This window comes from Podarcis melisellensis (assembly GCF_964234715.1).
Source record: "Podarcis melisellensis genome assembly, chromosome: 3".
Taxonomy (NCBI): Eukaryota; Metazoa; Chordata; class Lepidosauria; order Squamata; family Lacertidae; genus Podarcis; species Podarcis melisellensis.
The window spans coordinates 109,658,253-109,675,276 of record NC_138530.1 but is presented as its reverse complement, the minus strand read 5'-3'; the positions used below and the strand labels follow the sequence as shown (position 1 = coordinate 109,675,276).

The 17,024-nt window shown below is 44.4% G+C and overlaps 1 protein-coding gene across 1 annotated transcript in view; it reads right to left on the bottom strand.

Moving 5' to 3' along the window:
- FERMT1 (FERM domain containing kindlin 1) overlaps positions 1-14,619 on the bottom strand; it is a 40,792-nt gene extending 26,173 nt beyond the window's left edge. Inside the window, exons 1-4 of the mRNA XM_081906240.1 lie at positions 14,425-14,619; positions 11,001-11,200; positions 9,151-9,384; positions 1,181-1,321 (exon numbers count right to left, since the gene is read on the bottom strand). Of these exons, the coding sequence (XP_081762366.1) occupies positions 1,181-1,321; positions 9,151-9,384; positions 11,001-11,151 (526 nt within the window). The 5' untranslated portion in view covers positions 11,152-11,200; positions 14,425-14,619. The remainder of the gene's footprint in view (positions 1-1,180; positions 1,322-9,150; positions 9,385-11,000; positions 11,201-14,424) is intronic.
- Positions 14,620-17,024: the final 2,405 nt, after the last annotated feature.

The following is a 17,024-nucleotide window of genomic DNA, read 5'->3' as shown; positions in this document are numbered from 1 at the left end:
CAGACTGAAAGATGCTCAAAGGCCTTCACTGCCATCATCCAGCACAGCTAGCAAGATTTGTTACTGCGGAGACCACTGATTCCCTCCAGAATGTATTGATGCCTCTTTGGACTTGGGTACCAGTTTTTATAGGGACACGGGTGGTGCTGTGGGTTAAACCACAGAGCCGAGAACTTGCTGATCAGAAGGTCGGCGGTTTGAATCCCCACAACAGGGTGAGCTCCCATTGCTCGGTCCCTGCTCCTGCCAACCTAGCAGTTCGAAAGCATGTCAAAGTGCAAGTAGATAAATAGGTACCACTCTGGTGGGAAGGTAAACAGCATTTCTGTGTGCTGCTCTGGTTCGCCAGAAGCGGCTTAGTCATGCTGGCCACATGACCCAGAAGCTGTACGCCAGCTCCCTCGGCCAATAAAGCGAGATGAGCGCCGCAACCCCAGAGTCGGCCACGACTGGACCTAATCGTCAGGGGTCCCTTTACCTTTACCAGTTTTATGGGTGTCACAATGCAGATGCTGGAGAATGGTTTTGCCCTTCTTCGCCATAAAAAAAGTTTGAAAAACCACCCAGAGATGGAAAGAAGAAAGAGTCCCCACCAGAGAGGAATGGGAAACTAAACTGTCAGTCTATGCTAAGATGGCAAAACGGACTGGGAAACTCAGAGACCAAGAAGAAATTAAAGAAAGAATGGGGAAAGTTTATAATTTATTTAGGAGACCACTGGAAGCAGATGAAAACATTAGCAGGATTTTAATCTCACTTGTAATGCCACAAATACTACGGATAATATGGATGGTTATAAAACATAGATTATGAAGTAATATGCAATCAGAAATGTTGACAATAGGACCCACGGAGGGGCTAGGGGGGGGGAGTCTCAAGTTTCAGAGAAATCTCATTTTACGGATATGTATTTGGTATTGTAACTACCGTAATTTCCATTTGTAAAATCAAATAAAACATGATTTCAAAAGCTAAAAAAACAGTTTGAAAAACTAATTCAGGTTTTGGTACAACCCCCCATAATGCTCACCCACTACCAAAAGTAAGCCTTCTTATGAACTCAACACGTATTCCTTCCCTCTCTTTCCTCTGTTGCTTGTGACAAATTGAAAGATCACAAGTGCCTTACTTACCAAATAAGTAAGTAAATAAACTCAGTAGTGTCTGTTGGGTTATTTACCTGGCAATCCCAAACTCACAGGAGAGTTGTTCAGATTTAAAATATCTTCTATGACTGGTCCTTTGTCTTTCTCTTTTCTCTTTTTCTTTTTCGCGTCTTCCGATGGTCTCAGTAGAGAGAGTTCTTCTGGCCGTCGGATACCTGGGACGGAGTTTCGGAAGGTAAAAATGGAAACATCTTTGATGAGAACAGGCTGAAAAGGCTTCCCTCATTTGTGCTTCCTGAGCTTTGACAAATTTGGTTGAGCTCTTGCAGCGTTGCCTAAGCTTACAAGATTTCCTTTGCAATCCTCCCTGGACAAATTTATTATACCGAAGGGCAGCACATAAACGTTATGTTTCTTTTCCTCAAATTTTCTATATTAATAAAAGTTATTTTTAGGGGAGGGGGAAACCTTGGAAATGAATAAAAATAAAATAAAAATGAACCTGACTACCTTCGAGCTGGCAAGTCAAACAAGAAATATTGTGTGTTGTTTGCTTTCCTTTTCCCAGTGTATGGGAACATTCTCCTTGCTTGCTTGACCAGGGTGCAGAGATGAGGACAGCAGGGCTGCATGTGTAGAACAAACATGGTCTGATGTGTATGATTGACCCAATTATATTTCTTAGTTAACTCAAGCAATAGAACTAACTGCTGATATTGTAGCAGAAGTACTGCAGTGTTCTGAAAACACAATCAATTGCATTAGGCGCTTCCTGTTTTCCCTTCTTCTTTAATTACGGTCTTATAGCCAAACAATGCTTTTATTCTGTTAATTTGGTCGCACATATTCTCCCGCAGGCTGAACTAATTGATCTGCTTCATAACTGTTATTTGTGGTTAGGAAGACTGAAGAGCCAAATTCCAGTTGAGCAATATCTGGGGCTTTCATCATAGTAATTGTGACACTCAAGACAGGTTTACAGTCATGCGCTAGGAATTTAGATAGTGAATTGCACAGCTGTTAATATGGCTCGGGGTGACAAATTCCATCCCTGGGGAGCGTGCGCGTTAATTCACATGCCACAGGAGATGTGAACGATATGCACTGCGGTCGTTCCGAAATTCATGGCCTTAAAACAGCCTTATTGCGTTGAGGCAGCAACCTCAAGCTGCCATGTCGATGTAAACGCCATTAACTCTGTGAGATTTGTACCAGTAGGAAGATGGTGTGTTATCACTGCCATTTTGACAGTTTCAGAACCACTCCTCCTCATCTCTCTCTAAAGATAGATACCGTATTTTTCGCTCTACAAGACGCACCAGACCACAAGACACACCTAGTTTTTGGAGGAGGAAAACAAGGAAAAAAATATTCTGAATCTCAGAAGCCAGAACAGCAAGAGGGATCGCTGCGCATTGAAAGCAGCAATCCCTCTTGCTGTTCTGGCTTCCTTGATAGCTGCGCAGCCTGCATTCGCTCCATAAGACGCACACACATTTCCCCTTACTTTTTAGAAGGGAAAAAGTGAGTTTTATAGAGCAAAAAATACGGTAAATAATTTTATTGCAATGGTGCATTCCATTTTTCTTCACAAAAACAAATCCAAAGTTGCTCACCGGGGGTGGGTGTGTTGAAGTGTAAAGGAAGTGGGGCTGATTAAGTATGGGGAAGGATAGTTTGCAATGGGGTTGACAAGTAGGTGGGGCAGCAAAGTGAGCAGGGGCAGAAATCCTAGTGTGTGTCTGTGTATACTCTATCTGTCTGATATTAATCGCTGCTTCACATTAACCAAGGTATATATATATGAGATTTTTTCTGGATATAATAGGTCCCTAACGTTTAGACTATATCCTCTTTCTTTTTTGAGAGAAAATGTTTCTATTCTTTCTTTCTTTCTTTCTTTCTTTCTTTTTTGGAATAACTTATTATTATTACGTTTTTACATCAAGTTTAAGGTACATAAAAATAAAACACATAGAACAATACCCGTAACAAATGAAACAAACAAGTGTGGGACAATCAAATGTTAAATCAACAAGGTGCTTCCGTATCCTTGCCAAATATAGTCCAAAATCTTCCGAGAGTTGTGGGAGGGTGAAGAACGCCCTTAGACTTAAGTTATATGCTTGATAAATGTATAAAGGTAAAGGGACCCCTGACCATTAGGTCCAGTCGTGGCCAACTCTGGGATTGCAGTGCTCATTTTGCTTTATTGGCCAAGGGAGCCGGCGTACAGCTTCGGGTCATGTGGCCAGCATGACTAAGCCGCTTCTGGAAAACCAGAGCAGTGCACGGAAACACCGTTTACCTTCTTGCCGGAGCGGTACCTATTTATCTATTTGCACTTTGATGTGCTTTCGAACTGCTAGGTTGGCAGGAGCAGGGACCGAGCAATGGGAGCTCACCCTGTTGCGGGGATTCAAACCGCCAACCTTCTGATCGGCAAGTCCTAGGCTCTGTGGTTTAACCCACAGCGCCACCAGCGTCCCTCGATAAATGTATATCATATGGCATAAAATTTATCTGCTTCCGGACTATTTCTTTGAGCCTTTACTTGAAAGGTAAGGTTTTCCCTCAGAGCAATTTGCCACATTTCCTTATATTCTTTTTTCTTAGAATTCAAACCCAGTTGTTCAAGTCCTACGCTCTGGAGCAATAGGAAATAAATCTGCCCAGAATCTAGGTGAGAGTTCTTCTGCTATCTTGTCCAACTGCTTTCAATGCAGGAATCTTTTGCCGAACCCACAACCTTGAGAATAAAAGCCCCATGCTCTACTGACTGAGCTAACTGAGTCAGACACCCAACTGATTCATTCAGTGTTTCCTCTTTGGACTTGCTCCCCAGGCACCTCACTGTCTTTGTTGCCCTCTTCTCTACTTATTAATTTATTTAATATACTGTCCTTTATCTGCAGATCTCAGGGTGGTTCCTGCTCCCGTTAGCTGTGCCCAGAGTACTCTAGGTGGGGTCTGGCTTAGCCTACAGATAGTAAAGGTAAAGCTAAAGGGACCCCTGACCATTAGGTCCCGTCGTGACCGACTCTGGGGCTGCGGCGCTCATCTCGCTTTATTGGCCGAGGGAGCAGGTGTACAGCTTCCAGGTCATGTGGCCAGCATGACTAAGCCACTTCTGATGAACCAGAACAGCACACGGAAACGCCGTTTACCTTCCCGCCAGAGCGGTACCTATTTATCTACTTGCACTTTGATGTGCTTTCGAACTGCTAGGTTGGCAGGAGCAGGGACCGAGCAACGGGAGCTCACCCCGTCGCGGGGATTCGAACCGCCAACCTTCTGATCGGCAAGTCCGAGGCTCTGTGGTTTAACCCGCAGCGCCACCCGCGTCCCTTTTCTACAGATAGAACCTGTGATCTAAAGAAGTGCATACAGCAGCTCCTTCCATGCAACAAAGGATAACTGCCCCACAACATAAACCATAATTGAAATACCACCCAAAGCCGTCTGCAATGCAGCGTCTGGTGGAGAAAAGAGGAACACTGTTCAGAAAAGTAAAGAGGTTCCTGGGCTGTTTGAAAAGCTGATTGTAGATCACAACCAACCTTACATACCGTATTTTTTGCTCTATAAGACGCACCAGACCAGAAGACGCACTTAGTTTTTGGAGGAGGAAAACAAGAAAAGAATATATTCTGAATCTCAGAAGCCAGAAGAGCAAGAGGTATCACTGCACAGTGAAAACAGCAATCCCTCTTGCTGTTCTGGCTTCTGGGATAGCTGCGCAGCCTGCATTTGCTCCATAAGATGCACACACATTTCCCCTTACAGTGATGCCTCGCAAGACGAAATTAATCCATTCCGCGAGTCTCTTCGTCTTGCAGTTTTTTCGTCTTGCGAAGCACGGCTATTAGCGGTTTAGCGGCTTAGCGGCTATTAACGGCTTAGCGGCTTAAAGAAAAAGGAAACAAACTCGCAAGAACTCTCAAGACGTTTCGTCTTGCGAAGCAAGCCCATAGGGAAAATCGTCTAGTGAAGCGACGCAAAAACCGAAAAACCGGTTCGTCTTGCAGGGCGTTTTTCGTTTTGTGAGGCATTCATCTTGCGGGGCACCACTGTACTTTTGAGGAGGAAAAATGTGAGTCTTATAGAGCAAAAAATACAGTATATGGGCAGAAAGTGCTTATATAGATTCAAATAATAATAATAATAATAATAACGCACAGGTGAGGACAGGGTGGATTTGATTTAAATCAATCGATTTGATTTAAATCAATCACGATTTAAATCACAAGTCAGTAAGACTTGATTTAAAACATTATTTTTTTTACAGAAAGTCTCATTCTTGCTGGTATAATCCTAATATTTGCAATCAGATGAAGGTTTCATTTTTGGAATAATAAATTTTCACAGTAGTTTTTACATTTATATCAAAAATGACTTATTTGGTTATACTCTTAGAAATACGTTGACAGAAAATTACGAAATGATTGTGAGGTTAACTGTTTATATTTGGAAAACTTTTCTGCTGTACTTTATTGGAAGGAGAAAAATAACCATTTCCATAATAACAATTTAAACAATTTATTTAATTAAAGCAATAAAACATTATAGCATATGTATCCATGTTTGTTAACCGATGTGGTTAAACAATTTTTTTGTTTAAAAAAACCTTATACTGAGTTTTAGCATACATGTAAAACTTAAAACAAATCCTTATTTCCTGTAACTTAAATAGAAAAATATCTTTAGAAAGATTTTTCCTCCAAAAGCATTTTATTTTAAAAATCCAATTTAAATTTAAAAAAATCCAATTTAAATTTTAAAAATCCAATTTTTAAAAATTTTATTTTTTAAAAAAATACTTGATTTTTATCCACCCTTGGTGAGGAGGACCATATTTCCTTCCTGTGACAGCTCCACATGGGGTGTTGCTCTGTAAAATTCCCCCTGACCCTGGCAACTTGAAAAGGTTTTTCTGGAGCAATGAGAGTTGCAACTGAAAGGTGCATAGATGAAAAGCCTTGGAGAATGCAGAGGAGACAATGAATGATGGTAGCAACTCTGACTAGTACAGTGGTACCTCGGGTTAAGTACTTAATTCATTCTGGAGGTCTGTTCTTAACCTGAAACTGTTCTTAACCTGAAGCACCACTTTAGCAATTGGGGCCTCCTGCTGCTGCCGCGCCGCCGGAGCACGATTTCTGTTCTCATCCTGAAGCAAAGTTCTTAACCTGAAGCACTATTTCTGGGTTAGCGGAGTCTGTAACCTGAAGCGTATGTAACCCGAGGTACCAATGTATTGGGCTTTCATCCAATCAGCTTGGGATTAACAAACAGTACAGTGGTACCTTGGTTGTCAAACTTATTCTGTTCTGGGAGTCCGTTTGACTCCCGAAACCTGCACTCAATTGGAAGCCATGGAAGTCGTGTTGGATGTTTGGCTTCTGAAAAATGTTTGCAAACCAGAACACTCACTTCCGGGTTTGCGGCGTTCAGGAGCCAATTTGTTCAGGAGGCAAGCCGTTCGGGTACCAAGGTACCACTGTATAGAATATCTATATATGGGTAACACAGATAACTGAGGAAGCAACTCTTTCCTTTAATCACAGAAGCAGAAAGCTCATTCTTAGATCATCAAACAGCCTTAGGGATTATAACCCACACCGAACAACATAGGGCAGAATTTACCAAAGCCAGATGTTGTTCTGTTTCCCTCCTTTGCAAAGAGCGGTTTCATGGGAAGTCAACCACAAGGCAAAAGATATGGAAGGGATTGCAATTGTGGGAAGGGACATAGGTCAATGGCAAAACACAGGCATTGGGAGGCAGCCTTGTCTGAAAACCTGCAGAACTGCTGGTAGTCACACTTCCGGTTTACCGCGGAGCCGATCTGCAAGAGGGATTCAGCCCTCTGGGGAGAATCCAGCTTTTCGGGGGGAAACAGGGGTTTTGCAAGGGCGCCTCAAGCCCTCAAAAGCCTCAGGAGGAAGATCCTGAGGACAGGATCCCTGCGAGCCATAGAGCGGTCTCTCCGCTGCCAAAAAAGCTCCTTTAAGGAGCAAAAAGAGCAGCAAGATTGAGACGCCGGCGCGGGACACCATTTTCTACCCTTGAGAAGCGCAGCCTCAAGCTTGTTCGGCATAGCGGTAGACTCCAAAACACTAAAAAATCCGGATTTAATTGGCGAAACAGATAAGAAATGCATAAGAAGTGGTTAAAACGGTGGATCATCGGGGTGCTGAAGGAAGTCTAAAAAGATTGTATAAGTGATAAGTTTTGTGGTACATTTTATAATTTATATGTTATATATATATATATATATATATGCAGGTTTTGGTGTCCTCGGGTGTCTTCCCGTGTAAAAGTTGGGGTGTCTAGGCGACGTTTCGACGAGGTCTCACTCGTCATCTTCAGGCTGGTGCTTTCGGCTTCTTGTTACTGGAACAGAGCAGGATCTCAGTGTTTGAGTTCCTGTAAATACTGTTGAGGGGGTGTGGTGTATAGCCTCCATTTTGCAGATTCCAAATTGCTCTTTAACATGGAACATCACCACAAGAGAATAATCATGGAAGCCATCGAGATAGAGAAACACCCTCACAACATGAACAAGCGTGACGACACATCCCGCTTGCCAGACATCTGGAAATTAGCCCTCCCCACAAAAACTGACACCAGATCCAGAGGCACACAGAACGCCATCACCAATCAACCACACCAGACCCAAACCCAGACCCTCTCCACAGATAAATTACAGACACCATCCAGTAGCCAAACCATGGTGGCACCTCCGGATGCTGCACCCCCCTGCAATCCCTACACAGATCTGGCTGACACAGGCCACAAAACCACAGCTCGCCCCTATACACGAAGCCAAGCCAGAGCACAACTAAGTGCAGTACAGCCATCTTCTCAGAAAAACTCTTCACAAAGTTCAAGAGGTCAAGACACAAAGACTTTAGCAACTAATCCACACCTAATGACCCACCTAAGTGGTACTCAGGATATCACTCAAGAAATCACTCAAGATATCCCTCAAGTAATTAAGGAACAAAAGAAGAAAAGGCACACTAGCCTGGGAACTTCCTCTCTGCCCAGAACATTGGAGGCTATACACCACACCCCCTCAACAGTATTTACAGGAACTCAAACACTGAGATCCTGCTCTGTTCCAGTAACAAGAAGCCGAAAGCACCAGCCTGAAGATGACGAGTGAGACCTCGTCGAAACGTCGCCTAGACACCCCAACTTTTACACGGGAAGACACCCGAGGACACCAAAACCTGCATTCCTGTACCCGTGAAAATCTACGAAAGCATATATATATATATATATATATATATATATATATATATATATATATATAGAACAGCTGCTAGTCAGTGCAGGGAGTACTAAGTTAGAAGGAACCATTGTCTGACTCAGTATATAATGCATCTTTGTATACTTCTAATTGTGTTAGCAAAGAGCAGTCACGAAATTAAAAGACGCCTGCTTCTTGGGAGAAAGGCGATGGCAAACCTAGACAGCATCTTAAAAAGCAGAGACATCACCTTGCTAACAAAGGTCCGTATAGTTAAAGCTATGGTTTTCCCAGTAGCGATGTATGGAAGTGAGAGCTGGACCATAAAGAAGGCTGATCGCTGAAGAATTGATGCTTTTGAATTATGGTGCTGGAGGAGACTCTTGAGCGTCCCATGGACTGCAAGAAGATCAAACCTATCCATTCTGAAGGAAATCAGCCCTGAGTGCTCACTGGAAGGACAGATCCTGAAGCTGAGGCTCCAATACTTTGGCCACCTCATGAGAAGAGAAGACTCCCTGGAAAAGACCCTGATGTTGGGAAAGATGGAGGGCACAAGGAGAAGGGGACGACAGAGGATGAGATGGTTGGACAGTGTTCTCGAAGCTACCAGCATGCATCTGACCAAATTGCGGGAGGCAGTGGAAGACAGGAGTGCCTGGCGTGCTCTGGTCCATGGGGTCACGAAGAGTCGGACACGACTAAACCACAACAACAATTGTGTTAGCAACACATATTCAGGTCCCCAAATATAACTACCCAGAGTCTTGGAGAGGCCACACTTACCAAGGGTCCTGCAGATGTCTCCAACTACCTTGAAGACCACGGACGAGAAGCTAACGTTCAGCCTCACCGTTTTCATGCTCGGCAGGCGAAGGCGCAACATTTTGTGCTGAACTGTGAACAACAGCTTGGCATCTGCTTGAACCCCATATTTATCCAGCGTCCAGTGAGTTTTGAGAAGCCAGCACTGCTTCTGCTCCCACCAAAGGGCATAGTCTGACCAGTCCTGCGACATTCCTGGGAAAAACAACAAAACCAAGCACAAGTATTAACAACCTGCTCAAGGTTATGGGTCAGGGATGATGGGAGTTGTAGTGCGACAACATTTTTAGGGCTGCGGGTTTCCCATCCCTGAGTTCAAAGAACAGGTACCATTATAAGCCTTCTTATGTAAACACAAATCCACCTGGATCTACTTTGCACCTAGGCTGGTGAGCAGGATCCTTATTTTTCCCAGTTTCCCAAGTTTGATAGGTAGGTGCGGCTGCCTATCTGTCTACCCATGATGTCACCATGACCTGGGCAGTTCTGGGCACCACAGTTCAAGAAGGACACTGACAAAGTGGAACGTGTCCAGAGGAGGGCAACCAAAATGGTCAAAGGCCTGGAAACGATGCCCTGTGAGGAACAGCGAAGGGAGCTGGGCATGTTTAGCCTGGAGAAGAGGTGGTGAAGGGATGATATGATAGCCATGTTCAAATATATAAAAGGATGTCACATAGAGGAGGGAGAAAGGTTGTTTTCTGCTGCTCCAGAGAAGCGGACACGGAGCAATGGATCCAAACTACAAGAAAGAAGATTCCACCTAAACATTAGGAAGAACTTCCTGACAGTAAGAGCGTTTGACAGTGGAATTTGCTGCCAAGGAGCGTGGTGGAGTCTCCTTCTTTGGAGGTCTTTAAGCAGAGGCTTGACAACCATATGTCAGGAGTGCTCTGATGGTGTTTCCTGCTTGGCAGGGGGTTGGACTCGATGGCCCTTGTGGCCTCTTCCAACTCTATGATTCTATGATTCTATGATTCTACCTCAAGTGACCTCTTTTCGCCACATGTGGGGCATGACACTTGGAAGCCCCGACAATCAGCTGAAAGCCTAATTTGAAAGAAGGAAGAACAAGCCTTTGGTTGTTGCGCTTGTTAATCAACGAAAGCCGGAATCTCTTGACCAAACTTGGCCCTCCAGCTGTTTTTGGACTACAACTCCCATCATCCCTAGCTAACAGGACCAGTGGTCAGGGATGATGGGAACTGTAGTCCCAAAACAGCTGGAGGGCCAGGTTTGGCCATCACTGGTCTACTGCAAGTCATCCAAGCATTACTATTAATTATATTTATACTTGCTACAAATAGTTCTCTCTCCCTCTCTCACAAAGTGGCTTGCAATTTAAAAGCAAAACAAAACGTACAATACAAAATTAGAATGCAGCGAAAGATTAAAAGCATTGGGAGGAACTCAAGTGTTGCACTACTGAGTCATTCTGTCAGTGCAAACATTTCTGCTTGTCGCACAGAATAATTTCCCCTCTTCTCCCCATGCACACCATTCTGGGGGTTTTCCTGACCCCCCCCCACAGCCAATTTTGGGGGTAGCGGGAGCCCTGCTGCACTAATGGGACTTCTTGCACTAACTCCCACTAATGCAACTACTTAGTTGAATCCACCCCTTTATTAACAAAAAGGGTTTATCCTGCAATTGCTTAAACAGGACACATCCTATCCCCTCCCCCCAAAAAACATGAACACCAATGAAGAGTTGTTGTATAGTGACACTTGAAGAAACTGCCCATATAAGGAAATTAACCAAAGTGTTCTGCTTTGGTGCATATATAGAAAAGTATATATCTTTGAACTCACTGATTTGTTCCACGAGCTTAAGCATCACTCCTCCAATGTGCAGATCTCCTGATACTTGGAGGGTGCTTTCCTTTTGCTCCCCTCCGCACTGGTGATCGATAGCAACAATGAGCTCCCAGGAACTGGAACCATATTCATTCGACGAAGTCATATTGCTACTGAAAATCCCAGAGGCTCAAGAATGGAAGAAAAGTCAACATCTGTTCAGAAAGAAAGGAGGCGAAGGGAAAAAAGAGAGGCATTTTTTTTTACCCGGCTGTGAAGGCCACTTCACCTAGTTTAGGACCAAGATGACTGAAGCCAACTAAAGATATTCCCATGAATGTTTGGCTGGTGCCTTCATTATATACCTTTAGGCTCCAGGCAAAAACATTCCTCTTTAACCAGGCTTTTGGCTGATTGACGTCCAATGCCCTTTTAAAATGTGATGTGCGTGTGCGTGTTCTTGGGTTGTTTTTGTTTCTGTTTTGATTATTTATTTTGTGTTTTTATATTGTGATTTTATGTTGTGAACCGCCCTGAAACCTGTGGGTATAGGGCGGCATGCAAATTTAATAAATAACAGTAATTATTTCTAAATCATTACTGGTTACAACCAAAAACATGGTTGCCATCTATTTGATTTGAATTAATTTTATAATGAAATAATTTTAGAATGTTATATTATTTTATTGTTGTTAGCCGCCCTGAGCCCGGCTTTGGCTGGGGAGGGTGGGATATAAATAAAAATTATTATTATTATTATTGTTAAATGATATTATATCCTGAAGTGCATTCAATAGTTTTCAATGGGGATGCCTTTTCTGGAGAGATTCTGTGGATACATCCCATTCAAAGCAATCCTTGGAATCTTCCCCCACCAAAAAACAACCACTAATTAAATTCCAAGGAGCTTCTATGAACTATTATTTTCCTGAACTCTATGACCCAGCAACAACAAAAGAAAATACCCTGCTATCCATCAAACTCAATAAATATGCCAGATGTCTCTTGTTTTCAAGGTCTTGTCTTTTTCTTTAACCCTCCCCTCCCTCCAAACACACACACACACACACACTCCCCCCTCCCAATAGTTTATTCAAGACTTGAAAGTCCATTAAATCTGCAATCTTTTAAGGTGCTCCTCTGGAAGGATATTTTGGTGCAGGAAACCATGTTTGTCAGAGCAATCATCCTTATGGCTGTACATATTATTTAATCTGCTTAGAAGATTCATTCATCATCATCAATTATATTTGATGATTTGACTACCCCTCATCTGAACATCCTAGAGAGGTTGACAACAGAAAAATACAAATTGAGAACCAGTGGCGTAGCGTGGGGGGTGCAGGGGGGGGGCGGCCGCACCGGGCGCAACATCTGGGGGTTAGAGTTAGGGGGCGCAAATCCACGGGTTAGGGGGTGCAAATTACTTGCCTTGCCCCGGGTGCTGACAACCCACGCTACGCCACTGTTGAGAACACAAAATCCGGAATAAAACAAAAACTTATCACCTCCTTCTCACAAACACATTTTAAAAGCCATAGAGTGTTAATCAGCTGAACACCTGGTGGAGGAGAAGCACTTTCACCTGGCACCTAAAGATATGTAATGATTGGCACCAGGTGAGTCACCACAAGCAGGGAATCACCACAGGAAAAGCCCAGTCTTGTGTTGTGGAGGAGACACACAAAGAAGGGCCTCAGAGATTGATCTCAGGGTCCTCTGGTTGGTTCATAAGAGGAGAGGTAGTCCTTGAGGTACTGCGGTCCTGGGCCATTTAGGGCTTTATAGGTCAAAACCAGCACTTTGAATTGGGACTAGAAGCTAATTGGCAGCCAGTGCAGTCAGGCTAGGATCAGTGCAATAAGCTCAAACCATGACGAAAAGAAAAAAAAGCTCTTCAGGCAGTGCACAAGCAATTATATCTATCTATCTATCTATCTATCTATCTATCTATCTATCAATCATGGGGTGCGGGTGGCGCTGTGGGTTAAACCACAGAGCCTAGGACTTGCTGATCAGAAGGTCGGGGGTTTGAATCCCCGTGATGGGGTGAGCTCCCGTTGGCTCAGTCCCAGCTCCTGCCAACCTAGCAGTTCGAAACCGCGTCAAAGTGCAATTAGATAAATAGGTACTGCTCCAGCGGGAAGGTAAATGGCGTTTCCGTGAGCTGCACTATCTAGCGCTGGCTTCAGGACAGCGTGGGTTGTTTCCCCGCACAGGGCGCTGAGCCAAGGAGGCACATAACAACAACAACAACAACAATATTTATATCAATACCAGCTGAGAAGATCTGGAAAAAAGAAACTGTGAAACTAATAAATATTTAGTGGTGGCACCAAATTTTGTCCTCGCTCAAGGCATCATATTAAAGTCCAGCTCTGAGAGATATATATGCAAATGAATAAATCTTCTAAGTAGATCAAATAATATGGATAGCATATCAGAGTGTGTATATATGTAAATGTGTGTGTGTGTGTATAAACACATGACCAAGACATTCTCTGATATGCTATCCATATTTTTTGATCTGCTTAGAATATTTATTCATTTGAAAAGGAAAGAAAAGCAGTTTGCTTGACCAGCAGTTTACAAGCACCTACCTATATATGTGTTTGTGTGCTTTTAATGTTGTACATTGTCCTGGGATCGTTTGATAAAGGCGGTACATAAGTTGAAATACACACACACACACACACACACACACACACACAGTATATGTATATATATATACATATCTCTCTCTCATTCATATATATATATATATATATATATATATATATATATATATATATATATATATGAAAGCTGGGAGGGTCTATTAACTTCTGTGGGCGTTACAGATAGGTAGCCGTGTTGGTCTGCCATAGTCAAAACAAAAATTTTTTTTCTTCCAGTAGCACCTTAAAGACCAACTAAGTTAGTTCTTGGTATGAGCTTTCGTGTGTATCTGAAGAAGTGTGCATGCACACGAAAGCTCATACCAAGAACTGACTTAGTTGGTCTTTAAGGTGCTACTGGAAGGATTTTTTTTCTTCTTCTGTGGGCGGTAAGCGTTAAGAACTACTGTATCTTTAAGAGAGGACTCCATTCAGATACTTTTTGTTTTCTAGATCACGAAAAAAGCTTTAATAACAATCTAAACAGCCATACGTGCGCACGGCCTCCTCTAGTGCCTACCTAAGGACTGGCAGACGTGCCGCTGCAACTCTCGAGTCGCCCGCTTCCCGCCCTCTGGAAGTAACCCGCGCGCTCCCCACTCCCCATAGCATAGCAACGGCGCAGGTGTTCCCACTGACTGAGCTGCTCCGAATCGCGGGCTCCCCTTCCGCAAGCAGCCTGGGAAATCGCGAGCGCGCTGGCACCAGCCCCGGCCACCCGGGCTGCCCCAGATCCCCACCCGATAAGTCTTTGATGGTGCCCAAATCCACGCGCTACTCACTCGCGCCTTCCCAAGCCGGGCGCCGTCTCTGCTGCTGCTGCTGCCGCCGCCGCCACCGCCTCTTCCCGTCCCGGAGGAGCCGCTGGGTGCAGGTCCCGACAGCGCCAGCCCAGGAGGTGCCTCCCTCCTTCCCCGCCAGCCCCACCCTCTGAGGCTGCGAGGCCCCGAGGAGCCGGCGCAGATGCGCCGACGACCTGCGCTCTCGTCGGGCCCCGTGCGCAAAGACGCACGCCTGGCCCGGACGCGAGATTCCTCAGTCTCCTCCCTGTCTGGCACCGCCAGGCAGGCAGGTAAGAACAAGCGATCGCGCCGGGCGGAGCTTCCTGCAGACGCCTCGGCGAAACGCGCGCGGGTCTTTCCCAGCGTCTGGCTGGAGCGAAGAAGAACGTCGTCGAAGCCAAGGAATGCGCCTCCTGCAGTTCTCGGCGCGCTGACTCCGAAGGAAATTGCGCTGGGGTCAAGGAGCAGGCTTGTTGCTGCCCAGTAAGGATGCGCAGCATCTTAGACAGCATCTTAAAAAGCACAGACATCACCTTGCCAACAAAGGTCCGTATAGTGAAAGCTATGGTTTTCCCAGTAGTGATGTATGGAAGCGAGAGCTAGAACATAAAGAAGGCTGATCGCCGAAGAATGGATGCTTTTGAATTATGGTGCTGGAGGAGACTCTTGAGCGTCCCATGGACTGCAAGATGATCAAACCTATCCATTCTGAAGGAAATCAGCCCTGAGTGCTCACTGGAAGGACAGATCCTGAAGCTGAGGCTCCAATACTTTGGCCACCTCATGAGAAGAGAAGACTCCCTGGAAAAGACCCTGATGTTGGGAAAGATGGAGGGCACAAGGAGAAGGGGACGACAGAGGACGAGATGGTTGGACAGTGTTCTCGAAGCAACAAACATGAGTCTGACCAAACTGCGGGAGGCAGTGGAAGACAGGAGGGCCTGGCATGCTCTGGTCCAGGGGGTCACGAAGAGTCGGACACGACTAAACGACTAAACAACAACAACAGTATTGATCCAGAGCAGATTCCAACGTATAGTAAGCAGAGTAAAAATTTAAACACATTGCAGGATCCCCCAAAACAGACCAGAGGCAATTATATTTCATCCAGCAGAACTACTATTGAAGGAAAGATGAGCATCACGGTTACAAATCCAATACATTCAGGATTGCCACTGTCCATAAGAAATCCAGTTGCAGCAGACTTAACTTAAACTTACAATAACTTATACAGTGGTACCTCGGGTTACAGACACTTCAGGTTACAGATGCTTCAGGTTACAGGCTGCACTAACCCAGAAATAGTACCTCGGGTTAAGAACTTTGCTTCAGGAAGAGAACAGAAATCGTGCTCTGGCGGCGTGGCGGCAGCAGCGGGAGGCCCCATTAGCTAAAGTGGTGCTTCAGATTAAGAAGAGTTTCTGGTTAAGAACGGACCTCCGGAACGAATTAAGTACTTAACCCGAGGTGCCCCTGTAACAAGACTAAAACTTAACACTAAGCATACAAAACACCAAACCAGACAGAAAAGAGATAGAAAAAGAAAGTAAGTGAAATCCAGGCGCCTTCTGGCCCTACTATTATAGTCAGCATTACCTTGACTGAAAGAGATAACAGAAGCAGTTTAAGCCAGCTGTACTCAGCTTTCCATAAGGAATAACACAAATACAGTGGTACCTCAGGTTAAGTACTTAATTCATTCCGGAGGTCCATACTTAACCTGAAACTGTTCTTAACCTGAAGCACCACTCTAGCTAATGGGGCCTCCTGCTGCTGCCGCCACGCCGCCAGAGCACAATTTCTGTTCTTATCCTGAAGCAAAGTTCTTAACCCGAGGTACTATTTCTGGGTTAGCAGAGTCTGTAACCTGAAGCGTTTGTAACCCGAGGTACCACTGTATCATGAAGCTTCTTTCACACAGAGAAGCTTCTAGAAGCTTCCAGAATTAAGTAGAATAGGAACAATGTCTACACATCAGATTGATACTTTCTGTACTAAAAAACACAAACTGACACTCCCCCCTTCCGTTCTCTGGTAGCCAAAGTACAACAATAATAAATTAAGCCAATACTTGCTTCCCCAAATCTCTTGCTTGAGGTAGCCAACATGGTAGTGCCATGTTATGCCCTGATGCACAACAACACACAAGAAATGATCATATGGCTGGATAACCAATGAAAATCCAGAACGTCTGCACGAAGTCACCAGTGAGTAAACATGAGATGTGTGTGGCTGGACGGAATTCTTTCTCTGATTCAAAGGAGATCAGTAATACAAGCAGACGTATCACAACAATGTGGAGTTTCCTATGCAGTCTGGGTTAATGATTCAGATCTTTGTCATTGCTTCCAAACATGAACTCCCAAATCCTGGCCCTGTTAGATGGCAATGGAATCATTTGTCATGCTCAGAAAGATCTCTCGTTGATTCAGCTTCCTGCAGACCTTCCTGTAATGTGTCATGGATTGATAGCAGTGGCAAATACAGGCATTCTCTCTATGGGCAGGAGTTCAATAGCGAACCAGAAGCGTATTGGAGAAGACTGGAAAATAATCTGTGGATTTTTATATGCCAGCCATCTGATTGGGTTGTCCCAGCCA